At 50.6% G+C, this 23707-nt stretch overlaps 1 protein-coding gene across 16 annotated transcripts in view; it reads right to left on the minus strand.

Annotated features, from left to right (window-relative positions):
• The window catches only part of PLB1 (phospholipase B1), a 170942-nt gene that overhangs the window by 64765 nt on the left and 82470 nt on the right, over positions 1-23707 (minus strand). For all 16 annotated transcript variants that reach the window (XM_045054756.1, XM_045054755.1, XM_045054757.1 and 13 more), the window contains 11 exons: positions 23452-23538; positions 20486-20548; positions 19654-19733; positions 19293-19368; positions 17806-17901; positions 16672-16728; positions 11360-11431; positions 10423-10497; positions 8218-8281; positions 2470-2528; positions 418-491 (listed from right to left, as the gene is read on the minus strand). In XM_045054756.1, the coding sequence (XP_044910691.1) occupies positions 418-491; positions 2470-2528; positions 8218-8281; positions 10423-10497; positions 11360-11431; positions 16672-16728; positions 17806-17901; positions 19293-19368; positions 19654-19733; positions 20486-20548; positions 23452-23538 (803 nt within the window). The remainder of the gene's footprint in view (positions 1-417; positions 492-2469; positions 2529-8217; positions 8282-10422; positions 10498-11359; positions 11432-16671; positions 16729-17805; positions 17902-19292; positions 19369-19653; positions 19734-20485; positions 20549-23451; positions 23539-23707) is intronic.

The following is a 23707-nucleotide window of genomic DNA, read 5'->3' on the forward strand; positions in this document are numbered from 1 at the left end:
TTATTATCCCTGCGTGGAAGATAAAGAGACAAGCTCAGACAGGTTGAGTAACTTGCTCAGAGTCGCACAGAGTCAGGCAGCCAGGATTCAGGTACAACTCCGGTTCCAAAAGGCCACTGTCTCCTTCTGAGCCTACTCCCCAGAGAGAGACATGGAAACCAGAGAAGCTTTTCAACCTAAACATTTATGTTCTTTCTCTCCCAAACTCGGCCTGTTCAGGCCTCAGTTCCTGTCCTGGGGAATGCAGTGGTTCAGGGGAAGCTTACAGTCCTTCCTCAAAGTAAACCAGAAGCTTCTGTTGAAAAGCACGAGGTGGCTCATGTGTCTGCTAGAAGAATTGTTCTCCGTGATGCTCAGGGGTCCTCCCCTGCCCTGCAATGAAAGGGTCACGCAGCGTCTTGCCACACCCTCACTCACCTCCAGGACAGGCCTCGATACTGAGTCAAGACATCCAAGATGTCCCCAGGCTTTGATCCAGCCCCATTACCTGCCTGAGAGGGAACATCAAGAGGTGAGTTTCCCTGCCCCCTCAGCTGGAAGGTCCGTGTTCTAGTCGTGGCTGGGAGCACCTGAGCACTCCCTAGAATCTAGAGTGTAGACAGTGCCCTGTCTTTTTTTTTTTTTTAATGTTTATTTTTTCTTAAGACAAAGACAGAGCATGAACAGCGGAGGGGCAGAGAGAGAGAGAGAGGAAAACACAGAATCTGAAACAGGCTCCAGGCTCTGAGCTGTCAGCACAGAGCCCGACGCGGGGCTCAAACCCACGAACTGTGAGACCGTGACCTGAGCTGGAGTCGGATGCTTAACCGACTGAGCCACCCAGGCACCCCTACCCTGTCTCGATATGCATCTACCTTTACAGAGATGAGTGAGAGATCCCACTGGGAATCCTGGTGCCATCCACCGCTTGGCCTCACCCTAAAAAACCCGGCCCAGACCAAGACCAAGTGCTACAGGCTAGCAAAATGGCTCTGAAAATCAGACTGCAGTGTCCACTTTTCAAAAGGACCCATTTCTGGGTCCCATCCACCTCCTTTTGAAAAGTTGTGAAATAGACCATAAAAGGAAACATATCACAATCCTTTGAAATCAACGTATCTCCTGTATGTACAATTTTAAAAATAGTAATACAATGCCGTGTACCTACCCTTAAGCTGAAGAAAGACACGGTCTTTTAAAACCTCAATCTGGGCACTCTCTGCAGATGCGTGGCCCTTGCCTAAAGCGTGTCATTTCCAAGCAGGGCCATTGCAAAGGTCATTCTGAAGACGGGCCTCTGAGGCAGGCCAGGGGGGAGGCTGGCCTCCATGAGAGACCCTCCAGGGTGTGACCCCTGCTGTCTGGTGCCCAGTTCTCTGCCACCTGTCATGTATGTCACACTCCAAAGTTTGCCTCCCAGGAAGTCCTGAACAGCTATGCTGATTCTTGAGGACTGCTTCTCCCAAGAGCATCTTCAAGCAGACCAGCAGGTCAGGGGTCAGAGGTCAGGCGTCGGGGGGAGCTACCCGGCCACATCCCGCAGGAAGTGCTTGGGATAAGCAGTGCTAAGGACCAGCCTGCCTGTTCTTCTGGAAAGTTACAAGCAGTAGGGTGTTTGGGGTAAAGAATCGCTGAGGGGTCATGGAGGGCACAGCCACAGTACAGGGACAGGCTTCTGGACTTGGAGTCAGGACTCATGAGTGCTGGTCCCGGTCCAGTGCCTGCAAGCTATGCAGTCGTGGGCACTCAGTGCACCTACCCAGCCCGTCTTCTTTTTGGGTTAAGTTTAAGGTAAGTCATGTTTCAGAAGATTGTATCGAGGATGTCGATGGGATAGATGAAATGCTAACAAGCCACAGACATGAAAGGTGTCTACTGGTCTTTGGGGAAGACTCTCCTGGAGGCCCTGGATTCTATAGACTCAGAGAACAGCAGCTGGATGCGTCTGGAATGGGCCACTAGTAAATGGAACCTTGTGTCCGGGAACCTCTACCCCGTCTCTCAAAGGGCCTGATTTTGCTTTCATTGGATAGCACTTTGCAGGCCTAAGGGGTCATCATGGAGCAGCTGCAGAGATGGGCTGGCATCATTCTGAGTACCTCGTCTTCCTCTGCCCCCTGCCCCCCACCCCATTAACGCCTGCTCCCGCCTAATCCTCTCTTCACCCTCCTTTGACTTCCTGCATGACCAGTGCCCGGTCTTTGAAGGAGCCCCACACTGTGCGTGACACCTAGTCCAATCCACCCAATGCTACCAGGCTGTGAGACTTGGGCTGGGTCACTTCTGTCACGGCTGCTCCCTCTGAGGTCCCACCACTTCCTGCTCGCTCATTCATCCCAGCGTCGGGAGAGGAATACTGAGGTTAGGATGGACATGGGGACCGGAGAGGGGCGGGAGATGACCATGGTCGTGAGAGTTCCTCTCCCCGGGTTCTCCCATTAATCCAGATCTCCTCCCCTGCCCGCTCCTCCCACAGTTGGGGTAACTCACCGTGAGAGAGTCCCCCAGGGCTGCGATTACCTTGATGTCAGCCAGCTTCAGCCTGTGAACTGAGAACGCACACACCAGTTAACGCAAGACAGGGGTTCTTATCTCCTCTGAAAGTGAGCGATCTTCCAGGAAAACTGAGAGAGAAAGTCCATTTGTAATTGTAATTCAGCTTGGGCAGAGATACTAAATCTGTCACAAGCCTGTCATAAGGCCGTGGATCCTGACTGTTATCTCTGCCTTGGAGCACTTGCACATGGGCTCAGGACCTAGGAGGTGGACCCAAATTTCAGAGGGGATTCTGGGGCCTTTGGTGAAACCTGGTGCCACAAGGTGAGCAGTTACCCTCAGGGCCTGAAACGGCTCCTGGCAGTGTGGTCTGGGAGCCAGGCAGGAGTTGGCGTGGAGATGTAACCAACACTTAATCTATTCCAGGATCTGTTGATAACGAAGATAAAATTTTATACCATCCTGTTAAAAAAAAAATCAGCTCAGGGGCGCCTGGGCGGCTCAGTCAGTTAAGCGTCCGACTTTGGCTCAGGTTGTGATCTCATAGTTCGTGAGTTCGAGCCCCACATTGGGCTCTGTGCTGACAATTCAGAGCCTAGAGCCTGGAGCCTGGTTTGGATTCTGTGTGTCCCTCTCTCTCTGCCCCTCCCCTGCTTGCTCTCTCTCTCTCTCTCTCTCAACAATAAGTAAAATGCTAAAAAAATTTAAAAAAAATACTCAGTGAAAACAATGTTCAAAGGGATCTCCAGGTCCTGGCTCCTTCCATGGAGACATCTTGTCTACCTCACCTCCATACCATCTGCAGATGAGAAGCTGCCACTCCCACTGAGGATCTGCTCTCATTGGAAAAGTAAAAGTCCCTGCCTCTTCTAATGACAGCATGCAAACGAACACATACATAATTGTGAATGTGTGTATGCAAAATATATAGATTAGTGATCCTCAAATTTGAGCGTGCATCAGAATCATTTGGGGAGCTTGTTAAAACGCAGATGGTCGGTTCCTACCCTCAGAGTTTCTGCTTCAGTAGGTCTTGGGAGGGGGTGGGGTAAGGATATGTGGTTAGAAGAACAATATCAAATCACAAAGCCAGCTGCACACATTAGCACACATCCATGGGGTCGAGCCTGAGAACTTTAAAATGACCTCTTCTCAAAGAAATTGGGCTATGGGTAAAAAAAGGCAACCCAACACAAAGTAAGACCTCCTTCCCTCAACTCTCGAGGGCTTATTTTAGTTGCTGGTGATGACAGCCAATCACTATATTCTTGTTGCCATAATGTATGATAGCCACAGTGAATGCTGTGAACACTTGCTAGGGGGCAAAGGTTAGGGGAAATCTTTGAAGCTGGTAAAATGTGGAAGCGATGGGCAGATTTGCTTCAAAAGCTCATTATAGTTTGCTAAAGAGGCAGCTGGAACTGGTCATCCCGCCGCCTAAATTTGTAGCAGACAGAAAGGAAACGTACACACATGTGCATGCATGTGCACATCTGTATGTGTGTGTGTGTGTGTGTGTGTGTGTGTGTATATGTGTAGATAGATCTGAAGGATTTCCTTTGAGAGATGATAAACCAAACCAAGACTATGTGGGAGGGGTCTGACTTATCTGGGATTTTATTAATATAGAGCCCGACAGGTTTCATTTGTTTAACATCCTGCAGACCTTGATTTGAGCTTTGTTAATATCATCATGCATGACAAAGACGCAGCCTGGAAACACAGCAAAGCACTTTAGCAATTGCTCTCCTTGGGGAAAGAACTACTTAGAGATAAGATTAAATTTACGTGGGCTGATTAGCTAAACATTATCTGGTACAAACTGTCCACCGCCCTGAAATGAGTTGATAAATACATCAATAACTCATCAAGATTTCTACAGAGGGGGCCTCTTATCAGAAGGCCATCCAAGCTATGATGAAATATCACGAATGGTAAGAAAATGGTAGACTATAGAATGAGGAGAAGACTTGACACTTTGGAGCTCTGTCTTGTATACCCCAAGAGCTTAAACCACGTGCGGCCATAATCTGACAAAAGCAGCTTTCCTCGCAATTGTCAGCTGGGGCCACCCAGCTCCTGTGCCCTCTGATTCTCAGGACTTATGTTAACTTATGTTAACAACGGTGCTAAACTGCTGGCACCATGTTAGAACCTTGTTTGTGCCTTGGAAGTACTTCAGTGTGAGTTTGTATGGAGCAATCTGTGCCTTAGGGAGCACAGGGGCTCAAGCAATGTGCTAAGTTGAATGACAGGCTAAGTTAGTGACTCTGTGTCAGAGACCTTACAGCTCTCAAAGCTTTGAATGATGGGCACTGCAGGGAAGGGAAATACCTATGCGTCCAAGTGTCTTTGGGTGATTTTGAACTTGCTCAGGGGACTGAGCAAGGGGACAGGTGGGCTGTTATTCCCTGTGGGGCATCACTGCTTCCTAGTCATAGATGAGGTTAAACCACAAGACCCATGAACAGGTGATGATTACAGAAGCATTTCCAGGGTCATTGCAGTGCTGGGTCATAACAGAGTGAAACCCTTAATGATCTCCCGGTTCTGTAACTAGGGCATTTTTCATATTGGCTTTTGAGTAGCTCATTTTAGTCAAATGGGTATAATAAAGAACATCAAGAACTTACAAGGGAGCCAATGTCTTAAATGAATGAACTGTTCTAGATTTATACTATTGGTGACAGTGGCATATAAATAGCTTTGTAGTTCTCTATTTTCAAATACTGTGAATTTCTCCCCCAGCATGGAATTAGCAGCTTGACATCAAGATAGCCAGCTTGAGTACAGAGCCAGGAGCCACGTCCCCCGGCTCCGGCTCCGTATTGTTACTCTTTTGTTTGCAAAATGCTACTCTTTTTCTCACTGGGAAAACCTTAGGTCAGCTGCCAGGCCCAACATATTTTTCTTAGTTACCCCAACTGTGTTAGGGGCAGACCATGGGGTAATATAAAATGATGCAAGTATGTGCAAAGTTAGAAAGCCCACAGGAGATAGCACTTAGAGCATGTATGCACTGACTGGGAAGAAAACTCGGCAGCTTTTATTTATTTATTTTGCTACCAAATACCGATTAGTTATAAAAAAAAAAAAAGTTGTATCAACTCTATCTCATTCCAAAAGGCTCACAGATTGGAGGAAGAGGTTCGTCACCTGTGGGCCCCAGATGGCATGAGTGAGGCATCCAGGTTGCCAAGGGCTGTGGCCTATTGATGAAGGCAGTACCCTATACTGAGACATCACTTTTGGTTAGTTATATGTATCTGTGGATGGTTGAAGAGAAACACTAGGGAAGGGGACACGGCAGGTTTTTGAAAAGAACTCTGAAGGCAAAACAGTTATTTTATACAGAGTCTTAGTGAAAAATTGCTTTAATGGCAGATACCTTGATCTAGTTGGATTTAAAGATCTTTTCCAACCCTGAGAACTGTTGGTTTGCTACATTGGAAATACTCATTAAGATTAATTCAGCGAGGGGCGCCTGGGTGGCTCAGTTGGTTAAGTGTCTGACTCTCGATTTCGGCTCAGGTTATGATCTCACAGTTCATGGGATCAAGCCCCATGTTCGGCTCTGTGCTGACAGCACGGAGCCGGCTTGCAATTCTCTCTGCCTCTCCCCTGCTCACACTTGCTTGCGTGCTCTCTTAAGATAAATAAACATTAACAAAGTTAATTCAGTGAACATTTACTGGGCTCCTATTATGTGCTGAGTCATTGGAGATATAAAGATAAGACAATCTGCTCTTTTAAGTATATGCATCAGATACCATCATCTCAATAGAAATTGCAAGCATGATCTCCAGAGGAGTGAATGACCTCGCCAGAAATAGGACAGTTGTCAAGAAAAACTAATAATGTGGCCCTGTGCTAACTCTCTTTTAACTACCCCAACAATCACAAGGATGGTTAAAATGTCCATTCACAGATCACACGTGCTAATGAAATGTGTTTTTTATTATTGCCCAGTTAGCAGTGGTCATTTTCCTAAATGACACCTTTCAGGCAGGCCTCAGAAGGGCAGGCCCAGCTCTCATTTAGGATGGCCGTCACCCAGTTGGAGCGAGACAGCATTTTGGTTCCATGCCCACTTGGTTAGATCGAGGAGACCTAAATGTACCCATTTGCTTATTCAGACGGTCCCTATCACCGGAGTATCTTCGATCTCAAGGTCTTAAGATTTCTTGTGCTTCCATCTTCAAATGCCAATAAACACGATAATCTTCAGGGTCAGAGGATAAAGAAGAGGTTCACATTTTATCTGCTTTCAGATGTTGAGATACGTTCTAAGGGATTGGTTATCATTATGACAGGAACATAATCTGGAAAGATTGCAAAATACTTTATAGTTCATCCTCTCAGAATGATAAGATTAAAAAAGGGATGGGTATCATTTCTCTGTAAAGACTGGCGATTAAAAAATTCAAATTCTCTCTGTCCCTATACATGCAAATGCATGGACATACATATATACATACATCTTTGTGTTTTTGTTGTAAGACAGCCTGTGTAGGAAGCTGATAATTTGTTTCTGCTGCTAGAGTTCTGCTAGTAAACTAACCAATAGGACTAAGTTGTCACCAAGTATGAAGGGGATAAAATCTAAAGATTAAACACGCACGAGCACACGCTGTGTGTGTGTGTGTGTGTGTGTGTGTGTGTGTGCGCGCCTTACCTCCTATTCCATTGTTCTGCAACTTAGAACAAGAACCAGTTACAGACTGAAGTTTGTTACAAACATTTTAACTTACTTGCCATTCACGTGGCTTAATTTGAGCGTAGAGAGCTAAGACCTGCATGAAAGGTAGGCTGACACTTTGTTGTTCTACTAACGCTCAGCAAAAGAAAACAGTCTGACGACAAAGATGTGCATCCCTGAAAGAACGCTGCTAGGCGCTGTGACATCTCCAAACCTAACTTTCTGTCTTGGAAGGCACTTAAGAGGCATTCGACAATCACCTAATAATCAAGTGAATGAATCAACGAACAAAGGAGTCGCCCTCTAGGACCAAGCAAGGGAACCTATCGCACTGTTGCAGGAATGCTCCTGCACTGATGGGGTCAGTCCTACAGGTCAACGTACAGCCTCCTCCCTGCAACCCCCGCTCCATGACCTCCCATGGTCACATGCACACAGCCATCACTCCCAGACAGGCTCGTCTAGAAGAAAAGATTTAGCCCTTAGCCGGCCCCTTTCTGGGAGGATGTCACCTGGAACATTCCACGAGTTTCATTTTCACGGCCCGGCAACAGTCATTTTGGAAATACTGAGAAGCAGTGAGAACGGCACGTTTCTAAGATGGCGTGCTTTCCTGTTCCGTGCAGTGTATGGAGTGCCTCCTGCCTATGGCTCTGACGTATGGACCGGTTATTTCTGCCTCCTGCTTAAAGACTGTTTCGTCTTTTGGAGAAAAAATTCACCGGTTCGTTAAGCCTCCGCGGCAGAGGGACAATGACAGCGGCGCACTCAACTCATCCTGGGCTCTTCGCAGGACAAGACGTGGTACACAGTTAACGCTTAATCAATGCTTTCTGCTACTGGGGTTATCATGTTGCAGCTCAAGAACAATCAAACACAGACACGAACTTCCAAACACACATCAGGAGCTACTTCTATTGTCCTTGGAAAAAACCCCCCTCTGATGTATCCCAGACTGTGTGGAAAGCCCGTTAAGGTGGCCCTTACGTTGATGATTTCGAGCCTCAAGTGAGGTTAAAAATCGCTTGATCTGAGCCATGTACCTGAAGTGGGAATCGTGTTGGAGGGGTCCTTGTCAGGGCACCTGATCTCCATTGCATCTGTCACCTGAAATGAGAGGCACAGAGAAGGAGAAATGGATCTTGCAACGCAGGAAATTGGGTGAGAAGTGGGGCCTGTATTTGGAAAGCACCCCTTAGTATAGAAAGCTACGTATCCCTTAAGATCCCCCCCTCTCTGTGAACACTCATATCTGAGTGTCCACAAAATCCTTTCCTAAGTGCTCCCCATCCTGTCGCCTCCCCTCTAGTGCCTTGACCTTCATCCAGGCCTGTGTTACTTTTCAAAAATAGGGTTTTTTTTTAATGTTTATTTATCTTTTTTGAGAGAGAGAGAGAGAGAGAGAGAGAGAGAGAGAGAGAAAGAGAGATAAGGCTGAGTGGGGGAGGGACTGAGAAAGAGGGAGACACAGAATCCGAAGCAGGATCCAGGCTCTGAGCTGTCAGCACAGAGCCCGAGGTGGGGCTCGAACCCACAAGCCGTGAGATCATGACCTGAGCCGAAGTCAGACGCTTAACCCACTGAGCCACCCAGGTGCCCCCTCAGGCCCGTGTTACTTCTTGCCTGGAATATTACAGCATCTACAGCCTTCAGTCCTGGGGGCTTCCTCCCCAGCCTTCTGAACCCATAGAGATGATGCTCTCCCTCTCTCAGCATAATATAACAGTGTCACCCCCCCACCCCCCACCCAAATTCTTAGTGAAAGCAGGGATTTTTGCTTGTTTTGTGTACTGTATCTTCGGAGCCCAGAACAGTGCACAGTGATGCTCAATAAATGTGTTGGTTGAAAAAAAATACATTTCTGCGGTATTAACATCCGCACAAAGTTCATCCCCCTTGGTGCATCCTAAGAGGACCCTGACATTCTAAACCACCAGCTCTGGACCCAGCTCTCGCGCTCTCCATGCCTCTGCCCGAGTCTACCTCCGTTCCCCCCTCACCCTCCCCTCCCTCCACGTTCCCACACGCCCATCCACCGGGTCACCCTTGGCCATCCTTCAAGGCTGGGGTTGTTGGTCTTCTTTGGGAGACTATGTCACCTCTCTCCCGTCAGTCGCTTCCTCTGTGTTCCCAGAATACCCACGGAAACTTTAATTAGAGTCATGCCGCGACTGCTGATTGGCTCCACGAGGCTGAGTTCCTTGGGACGAGCAACAGATTTTATCTGTGGCTTTGTCTCTTATGCCTGGTATTCCTCTGCCCAGCCAGCCATGTAGCCATTCAACAAATAGTGATGAGTCCCTGCTCTGAATCCCTGCTTGCATTCTAGTGGCACACAGAAGGCTTTCAATAAACACATCCTGAGGGAATGTGTCGCTGTCTCCTACCAGATGACAAATACTGGCAACGCTTGTGTAGAACTCAGAGCGTACCGACACCATTTCACGTACTTTCCGCGTATGAGTTTATCATTAGTAACAACTCTGTGAGGTGGGCCTGTGACTAGCACGTCACAGAGATGGTAAGTGCCTTGCTCAGTGACACAGAGCCAGTAAGTGGAAGAGCCTGGATTTGAACCCCAGAGCGCCCTGCTGCCTCTCAGGTATATCCTCACGCTGAGGTATCGGTTAGAACGTGAGGGACAGGACGATAAATCAAGAGTCTTTCCTGCTGTGTCTCTCAGGCTTTGTGCTGGGGACCCAGGCCGTCGTCTTTGCCGCTGGCGGGGAGGGTAGTAGGAGTGAATTCGTCTCAACTCGTCTCGGTCCGCAGTCCTCTGAGAGTGAGGACATCAGCCTTGAAGTGCTTCTCAGCTCCCCAGAGGAGCGCAGGGTGCCCTATCTCATCTTGACAGGAAAGATCAGAGAAGGACTCCTGAGACAAGCACCAAGGGAGGCGTGAGGAGGCACGAGGCGGCCCCCACGGGCGTGCGCCAACTTCGAAGGCCTCCTGGGCTCAGGGCCTGGAGCCTGCTTTGGATTCTCTGTCTCCTTCTCTCTCTGTCCCTCTCCCACTCACACTCTCTTTCTCTCAAAAGGAAATAAAGATTAAAAAAAAAAAATCAAAGACAGGGACATAGGGCCGGCCTGCTTCAAGCATGAACGGGTGGTCACACACCTGACCCTTTGACCCTTCCCCGTGGGCTCATGGGGTTCCAGGGAACCACGTGGAAACTTCCAAAGACTCGGCAAGGGGTACCGCCCCTGGTTCATTTGCATGTTTGTCAATCACAGAAAACCCGAGCCTACCTCAAGCTCCTCAGGAGATTTTAGCAGCCTGGGCAGGTAGTTGCTGTTCTTGTAGGTGAACAGAAAGGGATTCTCCTGCAAAGGAAGGTAATACGTTATAATCATGACCCAGAAATCTGTATCGTTTAACCACCAGGCTTTCTCACACAGCAATGCCTTTGGTCAGTTTGGAACGCTCATAGCATCCTTGAAATGATGAGAAAACCATCATCTGGCTTTTCTTCTCCGTGCTGCTCGTTAGTTCTCTGAGAGGGCTCACTAATGCTTTGAAATGTCCCCTTTGCCACAGTCAGCATCTCCTGCTTGTACTGGAGTTTCATGCTACCAGGCAAAGTACATATATTTCCACAGAAAGGGAACTGAATTTTAAGCTTCCTGGCAGCCAAGGCAAAGAGGGAAACAGGGCAAATGATCTAATTCCTACAGCCCAGTAAAAAAACAAAAACAAAAAACAAAAAACAAAAAAAAACCCAAACAACAACAACAACAACAAACTTGCCAGTTCAGTAAGAAAGCCCAAAACCAGACTCACATTAAATGATAAAAAGAATTCTAGTGATTTATGTTCGGTGTTCCTTTTCTCATTCATTTACTCAGCAGCACTAATTCTATGCCTACTACATGTTGGGCGCGTTATTCAAGATGCTCATCCTCACATTTGGGACCAGGTGAGCTGTGGCTTTGGTCCTAGGCCCTCCACAGGTGTGGAAGGGGCCTCAGTGCTACGGACACGGCTCTCCTGACCCGCCGGTGTAAACCCTCAGCGTGTCAGGTGTGCAAAGCTGTGCCCAGCCTCGAAGAGCCAACCCAAGCCTCTGATGGGGCTAATGTCTTATCCAGGGAAGACCCCACTTCACAGCAAAGCCCACTTCTTCGTGGCCCCATCTCAGTTCCCAACTCAGCAAGGGATTCCCTCCCGTCCCTAGTTCTGGCCTACCTGAGAGGGACATTTCACCGGACTTCCCTCTCGTGCACTGAATGGCTCATCTTTCTGTCCTGCTGGCTCCATCTGGAAAAGGAGGTGATCTTTAGAACAGAGAAGTCTTGCATAGGTGGCCGCATCCTGGGGTGCCAATGACAGAGACTCATTTGCCCAGCATCTCTCAGAGTGTGACCCTGGGCCAGCTGGCGGCACCAGCATCACCCGGGGACACATTAGAAATGCAAATCTCCAGGCCCAACCCAGACCTACTCAAGTCAGAAACCTTGGGGTGGGGTCCAGTGCCGTGCATTTGAACAAGCCCTCCAGGAGGTCCCAGTGCAAGCCCCGGGTGAGGCCCAGGGCACGGGAGGATTCAGTGATGCCCAGCCCACCCCTCCTGATGTTACAGAGAGAGGCATGGAATGCCAGACAGGCTGAGCTGGGACTGGGACCCCAGCGCTGACGAAACTTCCCTCTGAGAGGAGAGCGGCGGGGGGGGGGGGGGGGGGGGGGGGAGGGAAGGAAGGACAAACCCTTGGCTCTTGTGTAAAGCATGCGTCCTCTCCCCTCGGCTCCCCTTCCCGTGGTGTGTAAGCCCATGTCCAGGAGGCAGGAAGAGCCTCTGTTACCTGAACACTGCTTACGTGGCCATGAGTGAGACGAGCTATGGCTTCTGGCTCAAGTCCTAGGTCTTTAATCAGAGGAACAGACGTGGGGCACAGCCCAGCCCCCACTCCCAAACAACTTGAACATCTAGCAGTTCGGCAATGAGCAATGGTGGGCTTAGTGCTGATCTAGGCAACTACTTAAATGATAACTGGAGCCCATGGAACAGCGCCATCAAATAGTGTGCGTGTGTCAGCAGGGGCCCCAGCAGGTGATAAACCGATGTGAATGTGCTCAAGGGCACACGGGAAAATGAAGGCAGTTGAAGAATTCAGTGGGGGGAAGGCTTTCTTTCTTTTTTTTAAGTTCCTTTTGTTGGGGCGCCTGGGTGGCCTAGTCAGTTGAGCCACCACCGACTCTTGATTTTGGCTCCGGTCACAATCTCATGGTTTATGAAATCGAGTCCCACGTTGGTCTCTGTGCTGACAGCATGGAGCCTGCTTGGGACTCTCTCCCCCTCTCAGGCTCATGTGTGCTCTGTCTCTCTCTCTCTCTCTCTCTCTCTCTCAAAATAAACTTTTTTAAAAAGTTCCTGTCATTATCTTTAAATGCTTATGATACATAAACTCTTGAAAGATACCACAGCTTCGAGAGAAGACACATTTCCTTTTGCGCTGCTATTTTCTCCCATTTGGGAACCTCATGTTCACGGTCAGCCCTACTGCCCACAGGTACTAGACTCTTGGGCACCTTTGTCCCTCACCTCCCTTCCAATGACTTGACAAGAGGCAAGAGGCTATGGGATGGGGCGCTCTGTCTGGCTCAGTCACAGGCTCCGCCATCCTCCACGAGGATTTTAGATTCTTCAGCAATATCTTATCCCAGCATCTCGCCATAAACAAGAACGAGGGAAAGAACTTTACCCTTCTTGGGATTAGCTCTTCACCCAAATGGACAAAGTCAGATAAGAGGGTGTAATTGACCTTTTGGAAAAAGGGTGGCAACCTTTTAGCTCGAAGGCTGGAGGAGGAACTGGGGTCCCTACCTTCTTTCAGATTTATTCTGATGGTGGGCACTCCTGGAAATGGGAGGTCCCGCCCACAATGTTCAAGGTTGCTCTGAAAGGGAGTGTTCAGTGACCTGGTGTCAATCTGGCCTGCCTTCTTCCCTTCTCCAATCTCTCAAGAATGTAATCAGTAAGAGAGTCTGGAAAGAAGCTCTGAGAGAGCCACACTTAATAATTCTGGTAGAATGGATATAGCAGAGCCCATTTTTTAAGGACCTTAAAGAGAGGAAATTCATAGGCTTGAATAAACACTTTCCTTTAAGAGCCTTTCCTCAAATGTCTCTTTATCAGTCTCCTACATCCTTCCCACTCCTCCAATGCCCTTTACACCTGCTTGGACCCTCTACCCTCCTCTGTGCTCAGGCAGCATGGAGAATGAGGCGCCCAGGCCAAACATCCCCTCCCGCTGTCCCTCTGCCTGCCACCCTGTGCCCGTGTACAAGTTCACATGCACTCCAGGGACAGTGGGGGCTGGTCTCTGTGCTCTCGCTCCACACCTCAGTCCTGGAATCACCCACATCTCTTCTCCACAGGCTCCCTGCCGCACTGGAATTAACTGGAATGTGGGAGGGATGACCTTAGACATTCTCTCCCAGGAGAATTCCCACTCAGCTGAGCAATTCCTGAGGGAATTTCAGGGCTTGGCATGCAGTGGGGGTCTGTGGTTGCTGGAAGGATCCAGTTCCCCAAAGGTGGGTTTCTTCAGAACTAGTGTTGCATAAGAATCGTCAGAAATTACTGAGGAGGCGGTGATGGGGGCAGAAGGGACCAAGGGAATGAATTATGTCTTCACAAAATCCCCCAGCTTTGTGTCAGGAGCTCAGCGGCAGTCTGGGGGCACGTTATGCTAGGGCGGTTCCAGGAGTGTTTCAGAAGTGGGGCTGCTCTCTTGCAGGTATCTGCAACTTTCCTTTGCTGGCCCTCACTCAGAGCTTACGTGTACCCTGGGGTCTGGCCAGGGAGAACAGATGCAGGGCTGGCCTGCACAGCCACCCCCACTGTGGTGTCTGGGGGCATCGTGGGGAAGAAAAGTGGTGGAACTTGGGCCCCTGTGGTCACAGCGATTATGTTGGACCCTCTCTGCTCCCCACATATGAGAGTGGCCCTCATTCCAGACCCTCTGTGTCTGTGAACGTGGCCTTGGATACACCTATCTGGCTTTCATCTCTGTGGTCTCAAACCCAACACAGCAGAGACTCAAGGAGATAAAGGCAGAGACACGCCTGCCCTCCTCGTGTCCCTAGGAAGACACAAGAGTGAACCCAAGGGTGAACCACTCGTGGGTGCTGCTAAAAGCCTCTGAGGCTCGCTGAGGGTCATCACACACCTCTGGCAAGGAGGGAAAAGAGAGGCCTAGAAAGACCACACGATTCGCCTCACGCTACAACCAAAGACACAGGTGTAACCGGAACTCAGGGTTTCTGGCTTTTTACCCAGTACTTTTGCCCAGACCTGGTCGATTCCTCATTTCTTATGCACTAACCCGTGCCTGCAGGAGCTGTCCACTCACTCTCGCAGCTCTGCTCACTCTGGGAGCCACGGATGGTCTGGCACGTCACCCATGAGGAAGCCAGGAGAGTGACACATCCAGGGAAGCCCCTCTTTCTCTGCTGGCCTGGCTGCCCGGACCTCGAGAACTCTCATTGGGAATTAACTGGGGGACGGTTGGACAGGACAGAGTGGGGGTAACTGCCCACCCAGGAAAGCTGCCTCCTCCTCCTCGGAGCCCTTGTGACACCTACTATGTCATGGTCCTTTGGCCTTGAGTCTGTTCCCATCTGTGGGCCTGCTCGGCCTCATCCTTATCCTCACCCTCAAGTGGGTTGTAGGACACTGTGGTGCCGGGTGCCTGTGTCAATGTGCAGGATGACACTCGGGCTCAATAAAGGCAAAGACTGTCACTGTTGCCCCTGCCACCAATGACGACCAATAGCAAGGTGAAGGGGTAGAGAGGGAGAAGGAGAGGGAAGAGAGGGAGGAGGTGTGTGCAGGGGAGGGAGGGGAGGGAGGGGAGGGAGGGGAGGGAGGGGAGCCTTTCCCTGGATCTGTTCTTTCTGGCATTCGGGGTACATTATTCCTTCTCAGGGCCTCCTTATCCTCAGGTTTCCTCTCTTATCAGACCAGCCTCGTACTGCCCCTTGCCAGTGCATTGGCTCTTCTCTTCTCCATGCCCTTTGCTCACAAAAGTCCTTTTGCCTGGGAATGCCCACCCTGGCCTCCTCCGACACACCTTACAAAGCCATCTGGAATCCCGTCCCCATGGGATCGTCCTGACCTCTCGCTCCTATCGTTGTTGGGTACACAGTCCAGCACATCACTGCTGGCTGAGGTCAAGTTCACTCTTGTTCTTCTGGGTTGCCTGACCTTTCCAGCTACACCCTAGGTTCTAGGAGGGCAGAGGTCATCTGGTGTGTGTCCTGTATCCTCCTAGGACCCGGCCTAGGGTGGGGCATGTTGTAGGTGCCCTTGTGTTGCTTGGGGGAAAGCGGACATAGAAGGAGGAGGAGGTTTGGCTGAGCTGGAATCAGTCCTTCTCCCCCAGAGAGAGGGTGGAGGGGGCTTAGCTCCTGCAGGAAGGGTCACATTCCTATTCTCTGCCCTTCACAGGAGATGGGCAGCAAAGTGGTTTCCTGGGGGAAATATCCTGCCCAAGGGTCAGGCCCACTAAAGGATCCTTATTCAAAGAAATCAGAAAAGAAATCATTGCCTTCTCCAAAGGGGAGTGTGAGTTCCTTGCCATGGGCCATCTGGGGACCTTGCCTACTCTCCTTGCTCCTGGCTAACGTGTGCCTGTGTGTGGGCTAATGAATGCAGTGGCTCACGGTCTCAGCACAGCAAACCAACTGAGGAAAGGGAGAGAAGTTTCCTAACCAAGAACAAGGACAACCAAGTTCCCATCACTAGAATTCTAAAAATAGGACAACTTCGATGGGGAAAAAATGACAAAGTCAGGTCTCCGTCCAGTGCCCTGGAAACGTTCACAGTTTTGAGGTTCTATCCCACCCACTGACTGAGCCCAGCTGGCCCTGGGGGACTTTCGTAGTCTGGGGAAAGCCTGTCACAGGTATAGTAAGAAGGGCCAACGCGTGGTGCGTCCTCACTGAGGGCCAGTAGGGCCAGGAATAAGCCGTGCACAGGACACGTGTTGCGTCAGGGGTTATGAAAAGGGTTTTGCAGAACGGGAGCGGAGACCTTGTATTCACACGGCTCGTGAAGGGTGGAATTAGGAACGGAAGCCAGGTCTTCTTCATTCACAGTCCACGCTCATCACAGCCACCACCCTGTGCCTTTGAGCCACACGATGGTGAGGGAAATCTGGGCTGGAACTACTAGGTGAGCCCAATCCACAAGCAAAGTGGCCTGTGCAGACGCGGAGGAGATGCCCGTGCCTCTGCGAAGAACAGAACCGCGGTAGCCCAGCCCCGGATGGGAAGGTGAAACTCCCAGGAGGTCAGACCTGGGCTGTCAGCAGGTGCACGCAGGGCCCCTGGTGGCTCAGAGTCATCGTCTGGGGTCCTGCGGGCAACCCGGAGCCCCTCCGTCCAAGCAGGGGGCACAGTGGGTGTGGCAGTGGAGGTCCTGCCTCTCTTCCTGTGTGCGAAGCCCCAGCTGGCACGGCAGCCCCCCCCCCCCCGGGCGACCCCCAGCCACTCACCATGCTGCTCCAGAGATTCAAGGCGAGTGTGCTGGGATCCTGGAGTGGTTGTTCCCCCTGAAACGGAACCAAATAAGAACCTGCTTTTGCCCCTTAGGATGGGGTGGCCCGCCGCACACTTTGAGCCTCCCTGACAGAGATGGCGTGGCCCGCCAGACTCTCTCTCAGCCCCAAATGCCACCATTACTGGTGGGCACTTAAAGGACCCTGTCTGAGGTCAGGCTCAGAGGTGAGGGTCTGTAGGGGCAGGTCGAGGGTCTGACCGCTCTTCCCTATCATCAGGTTGTGCATACGGAGCTACACGGCAGAAGGAGCAGGTGACAGGGAAGTGAATCATGTGTGTTCTGAGTGGGGGTGGGGGGATGGGAATGAATACTCCTCCTCCTCATTTCCAACCACTATCTGGACATCCCTGAAGCCCTAGAGGGGGCACAGGGACTCCAACAGGCAGGATCCAGGAACCTGGAGGGAGGGACCATCCCAGATGCTAAGGCCTCAGAGACCTTGCCGAGCGTGCACGAACCCACCATGGTGCTCATGGTCCGGGCAGCCCCGGTGGGGGGGGGGGGGGCAAAAGGCATTTGCCCAGTGACCTGGGGGAAGGGTGGGGGCAACTCCAAGTCCCCTCCCTTCCAGGGATGGGTGTAGGGTGTGCAGAGGGAGGAACGTGGTGTTCTGCCCTGAAAATTCTATCCCGAACGGTCACAAGAGCTCGGAGGAACCGAGGGCTTCCCAGACACAGGTGCCGCTCTGGGCTCTATATGTGTATTTACTCAAGCAATCCTGACAATCACCCTAGAAGGAGAGGATATTAGTAATGGCCCTGAACCCGCAGATGAAGAGCCAAGGCACACAGGGTGCAAACAACTCACCCGAGGTCACACAGCTGGCCCATTCCAGAGTCAGGACCTGTCTGGCCGGTAGAGTCCATGCTCTACCTTTGGGCTGTTGTGCCTCTAAGAACCCGCCTCATGGGGCCACCCAACCCCGTGGCAAAACCGCCAAGAGAGTAGAAGAGAGTACCGCGGCGTTTCTCCCCCTGCACATGCTGGGCTTGCGGAAGCCCGGCTTCTGTGGAGGGGAGAGGGGCGGGGGGAGGGCTGGTCCCACCTCCTCGCAGCCCCCCTCACTCACCAAGGGTAGGGTCTGGTAGAAGAAAGGCTGGAAAACCACTGCGAAGGACTCCTCCTTGTTGTACTTGCTGGAGGCCAGGAGACGGTCCCAGCTCTCCTGAAGGAGGGAGCAGAGAAGTGTGCCACCTGAGTCCCGGCAAGGCCAGGCTGCCCCATCCTCCCACCAGGGAGTTCGGAGCAGGTCCCCGGGTCAGAATCGCCCCTCTGTGCGGTTCTGAATGACATGCTTTTTGGAAGCTCCCCCTGGTCTCACACTTTGGGGCCCTTTGATGAACTACATCAGGGTTTCGTTTTCCTCTGAAGCCTCAGCATCACGTAATACCAGAGATGAACCTGAAGTATATTCTCTGGGTGATCGTGAAGTGCACCCCAGCCCAGCATGAGCTGGGGCCCCCACGCTCTCCTCAAGGGCGGGGTTCCGTGGAGGGATGTGCTATTGACCACTCCAAAATTGTCGTTTCCAAAGTGAGAAGTGCCATATATAACTTCATATAGGGCTTTCTTCTTAAATAAAAACCATCATGTTAGAGGCGCCTGGGGGGCTCAGTCGGTGAAGCGTCCAACTCTTGGTTTCGGCTCAGGTCATGATCTCACGGTTTGGGAGTTTGAGCCCAACTTAGGGCTCTGTGCCGACAGTCAGGAGCCTGCTTGGGATTCTCTCTCTCTCTCTCTCTCTCCCGTCTCTCTCTCTCTCTGCCCCTCCCCACCCTCTCACAATAAGTAAACTTAAAAAAAAAATTTTTTTTTTTTTAAATCATCGTGTTAACACGCATCAGGAGGAACTTGTGCTTTGAGCTGTTTGCTGGAAGGGACGATGGCACCCACTGAGCCATCCATGCTCCCTTGGGTCTCTTCTCTAAACCAGAATGCTCATCATTAGGAATCCTGACTTGCCCATGGGTTGTGGTCTGGGGAGCAAGCCCACCCTGGGCACCACCAGCTCACCAGCCAGGGACGTGTGGTACAAGTGGTGATGACAACCAAAGGCATTTCAGAATGAATCTGCAAAATTCTCCTTGATCTTTTTTTTTTCTAACTTATTTATTTTGAGAGAGAGTGTGAGTGGGGGAGGGGCAGAGAGAGAGGGAGAGACAGAATCCCAAGCAGGCTCCGTGCTGTCAGCTCAGAGCCCAACACGGGCTGAACTCATGAACGCATGAACCATGAAATCACGACCGGAGCTGAAACCAAGAGTCAGACACCTGACCGACTGAGCCACCCAGACACCCCTTGATCTTTTACTTTAGGTTCCACCACCGCCCCCGCCCCCCACCAGTAGTTAGTCCCCACTGTGCTCAAGAGAGTACCGAAGTATGGCCAGAAAGTGAAGGAAGGGTAGCTCTCTTTGGTCCCTGACTCTTAGTCCTGAATTTATGGAAGAAGTTCGACATGAACAAGTTTGCTCCCTCCTTGTTCCTACCGCCCCCGTTCTCCTCCGGGATCACCTGTCCCTGTGGGCCAACAGCCAGTGTCTGAGGGTGGGCTCACCTGATAGGACCACTGTGTCACAACCTCAGAAAGCTTCAAGGTCTCCCCTGAGTATCTGCAGGGCTCTTCTGCGAGGCTGCCGGTTAAAACAAGCCAGAGATGAGAGTGTGGTTGCGATGTTGGCTATTCACGCTGTCCATGGGGGAAGAAGGGAGCTGGTGGGGGGACCCTGGAAGTGGCTTAGGGAGTACGGAAGGAAAAGTTGGAAGTCTTACAGGTGTAGGAGGAGGAGGCACACGTCGGGGAGGACGAAGGGTAGGGTCGTTCTCATAGGACTGAGGGACACGAAGTGCCCCGTGCTGTGCCTGACACACGGCAGCCAATCAACAAAATGCTGGTTTCATTTCACTTCCCTCTTTACCTGAGCTGAGTCCCTTGGTGCCAGTGAGAAACCACCAGAGCCTCAGAGAGATCCACCAGGTTCACAAACGCTTTGGGGACCTAGGAGGATACGAGGGAGAAGGTGAGCATTTGCAAGGTCACCACCATTGCTGTCCAGGGGCTGCTCTGGAACCCTTGGCTTGGGCCTGTTTGGTGTGTGGTCGAACACGGCAGGCCTCTCCTTGGTTAAGTACCTCCTCTGGAACGTGCTTGGTTGGGGTCTCTCCAAAGCTGCCAGCACTGCCACCGTGGAAAGGTGTCATTCACCATCCCCTGGGGGGGGGGGGGGGGGCAGAACACCACCCCACCACAGTGTCAACAGGGGAGTAGGACCTTGGTGGCAGCGGGACTGTGATCCTGACAGAAAAGCCGCCTCCCCGGGGATCAAAGGGTTGGGGTGAGAGCCACAGAGCTCCCCTGCTCATCATGGTCAGGCCGGAAAGGGAAGGCCCTTGGGCTGTCACTGCCTCAGACTCAGAGGCCTTAGGAAAGAGGAGGGCCACTGAGACCCCAGTGCTCTATCCCTTCTTCTTCCAGAAGTCTTGCTCAGAACTCTTCTTGGATTGTGAAGAGCTATATACCTGACCCGGGTTTTTCTGAAAAGGCAAGAAGACTGGCTTCTCCACTTTGCTTTTGCCCTGGGTCTTGGCCTCCCTTCTGAGGCCACTTTCCCTGTCTCAGTGGAGGCCACTGGAGAATAAGCCGGAACCTGCCCCATCAGCCCTTGGAAGAGCCACTTCCTGCCGGCTGCCCGAGGAGTCTTTGGGGAAGGGAAACTCAGGGCCCGTGGTCCCGGGGAGCTGTAGTCTCACCTCCTGGTGCAGGTAGTCCAGCACTCCAGCTAGCTTGAGCAGACCTCCCGCCGCGTGCCTGTGCTGGGAGAGGAGAAGCGTGCTAAGGGCAGGTGGGGATGGGCCCAGGGGGCCAAGGATGTGCAGGCTCCTGCCGGCCTGCCTCTTTCTCTCCCCACCCCCTATCGGAGTCCTTAAATCCAGGAATAATGGTCTTCCCCCTTTGGACCCGATTTTCTTCAGACCCAACTTCTTCCATCAGCCTCTGGGAGGAAGTCTGGTCCCAGGTTTTTGCCCATTCTCTGACCTCCCCAACCCATCATCCACCAAGAAAAACCAGACTCTCTAAAATGGGAAGTTCCGTGTCAGGGAAGGGCAAACCAAGGTCAGGGCCATTCCAAAGCTCTCAAGGAGGGAGGGGAAACCAGACTTATTCACAAAGACTGATGGAATCCCTTTTATGTTTTTAAGTTTACTTATTTATTTTAAGAGAGAGAGAGAGAGAGAATGAGTGAAAGAGGACCAAGAGACCATCCCAAGCAGGCCCTGTGCTGTCAGCAGAGAGCCTGATGCAGGGCTTGAACTCAAACTGTGAGACCATGACCTGAGCCGAAATCAAGAGTCAGATGCTTAACCCAGTGAGCCACCACAGTGCCCCTCCCCCCCTTTTTAAGTTTAAGAATCACTTTCATCTGAAGAAAGTCAGGTCCAAAGGAGGAACACAATTACCGCTGGATTTAAGGACCCAGATGGGCCTCAAAACTTCTGCACGGCACACTTTTATCAGACCTCTCCCTGCCACATGGGTCCCCAGGGAGAAAGGGCTCAGGGAGAGAATCCGAGCCAACTCCTATTACTGAGTATTTAAAGACACCTCCTACCCCACCCAATTCTTTGTAATGAAAATATATAAACAAATGACAAGACCTCAAAAATCAACCCTGGTTTACCTTTTCAGGGTGAAAAAAATAACTAATGATAAATTTTGCGACAAGACAAACTCCTAAGCAGCCTGCAAACCAGCTGTCCCCTGAGGCGACGTGGCTCAGACAGGAAGACATGGAAGGCCAAGTCGCTGTTCTGTCTCCTGCGGGGACACAGGCAGGGACTCTGGAGACAGCTGCCAATCACTCGGGCTGGAACAGCGAGAAAGGGCAGCTCCTACCCCACATCCCTGCTTTGACGCAAAAGTGTCCTCTCGAGGCTGGTTCAGCCTGCTCTGTCACCGTAGGCAGCAATAAAGCCTTTTGTCCATTTCTTATAGTCTAAGGGAGTCTCTCCCTGAGCATGACAGTCAGCATCACACTTTCCCTTCCGAAGAGTCTCGGGAACTGCCTAGAAAGGTCCTTGCTGCCCATCTGGACCACGTTCAGGGCATCCCTCTTCCCTAGGGTACCCAGGGACCCCTGCGTGGTTTGACCCCTATGTCAAACCCTGCTTTAGACACTCCTTAGTCAAGGTGGTGGCAAAACGGTATTTTAGCTTTGATTTTAATGTGTTAGTTTTATTTTTAAGGCAAAAGCATTTGTGCTTTGTTTGTACAACTAAAAATAAAAGTAAATAAGGCATAATGGATATGTGTATACAGAAATGCCTTGTGTAGGCAAGAATGCCTAAAGGCATAAATACATGAAAGAATACAATAATCCATAATGCTTGAATAGGAAATAAAGTGTATGGAAGGAATCATGAATGAGTGTAAGCATCAATGAATGCATTCAAACATTAAAAAAAAATGCTAGCATAAACAAACTCGTTATGAATACAATAGCACATACCTGCATGGAAGAAAAGAGGATGAATTTGTGGATGAATAGATAACTGATGGATGGATGGATGGATGGATGGATGGATATGCAGAGGAATTCAGCAATGTCTAAATGCTTGTTTGAGCACTTCACCGCATGAATGCATAAATTCATGAATAAATGTTGGTGTGTATAATGACCAAAAGGGGAAGCAGAGAATAAACAGGGCATGTAAGTTTCACTTGGCATTGGAGAAAAGAGAGTAAAGTAGAAATATAAAGGTTCAAGATCTATATGCTACACACCCAGGAGATCTGTAGGAATATTGTTCCACAAAAGCTGGTCAGGGAAGGTGGGCCTCCCTCGGCATTCTCCAAGGGCTCGACATCAGTAATGGAAGGCGGGAGGGTGGATGGTGGGGCAAGAATAAGTGGGAGCATGGGGCATTCAGAGGAAGGCAAGAGCATATGTTGTGGGAGAGGAGCACAGGAAAGAGGACAGGACCTCAAGAAACTTCACTCGCCCATGCCTGTGCCGTGGCCTGGTGGGGGACCTGGATGGGGCTGAATGCCCCATGGGCAGATAACTGGTCTACCACAGGTGGCTTACGTGCCTTCAGGCTCCTGAGGAAGAGTCTGTGTGCCATTTACGTCACCATAACCTGGGCATCTAAGCCACCCCTTATACCTTCAACCGATCCTAACCAGGACTAACCTCCAGTAAAGACTTAAGTCATAGTCACCTACATAAATAAACGCAGGCACACGTTTCATGTCTAATTTCCAGGAATGCCAAAGAGCCTGGAAGTTGCAGTCTTCCCACAGAAATACTAGCTTCCCCTTATAACTAGAGCCCATGGGCCAACAGGTGACAAGAACACACATATCCTGCTTTTCTTCCCAAATTCAGCACTAAATACAAGCAGAGCTACAAGAAGCAAATGATTTTTCACTAGGAAGCGGATTTTCCTTAGTTGCAGAATGATTATTAACTCAGCCTCTCTACACCTCACTTTCCTTTCCTTGATATGAAAGACGGTACATTAAAAACACTGTCCCTAGAGATGGCTCTTGAGCCCTTAGATATCTAACACCCATTTATTTATCTGTCTGTTGCCCAAGTTCTGAAATAGCTGCCATCAGGCCCCACCTGACAGGTGTAGACCAGGCAGGTTTAAGGTCCTTCTGGCTGCCCCTACCCCTGCACCTGCAACCCTCTGCCTCCCAGCCCGTGGTTTACCTGTTGGGTGAAGGGACAGAGGTGACCCTGGCTTGTGTTACTGAAGAACACATTGATGAGCTTCCAGTCATTTTGAAAGTCAAGTTTCTGGGGGAAAAAAAAAAAGAAAGAAAGAAAGAAAAAGGACAAGAGCATAAAAGGAGAGAGTGGTAAGACATGGCATTAAGAGAACTTTTTCCTTTTCAAATCTGTCAATTTCATTAGCCACACCCATAAAATCATATTTATGCATTTTTTTCCAACTAAGAAGTACATG

This window comes from Felis catus, chromosome A3, assembly GCF_018350175.1.
Source record: "Felis catus isolate Fca126 chromosome A3, F.catus_Fca126_mat1.0, whole genome shotgun sequence".
Lineage (NCBI taxonomy): Eukaryota > Metazoa > Chordata > Mammalia > Carnivora > Felidae > Felis > Felis catus.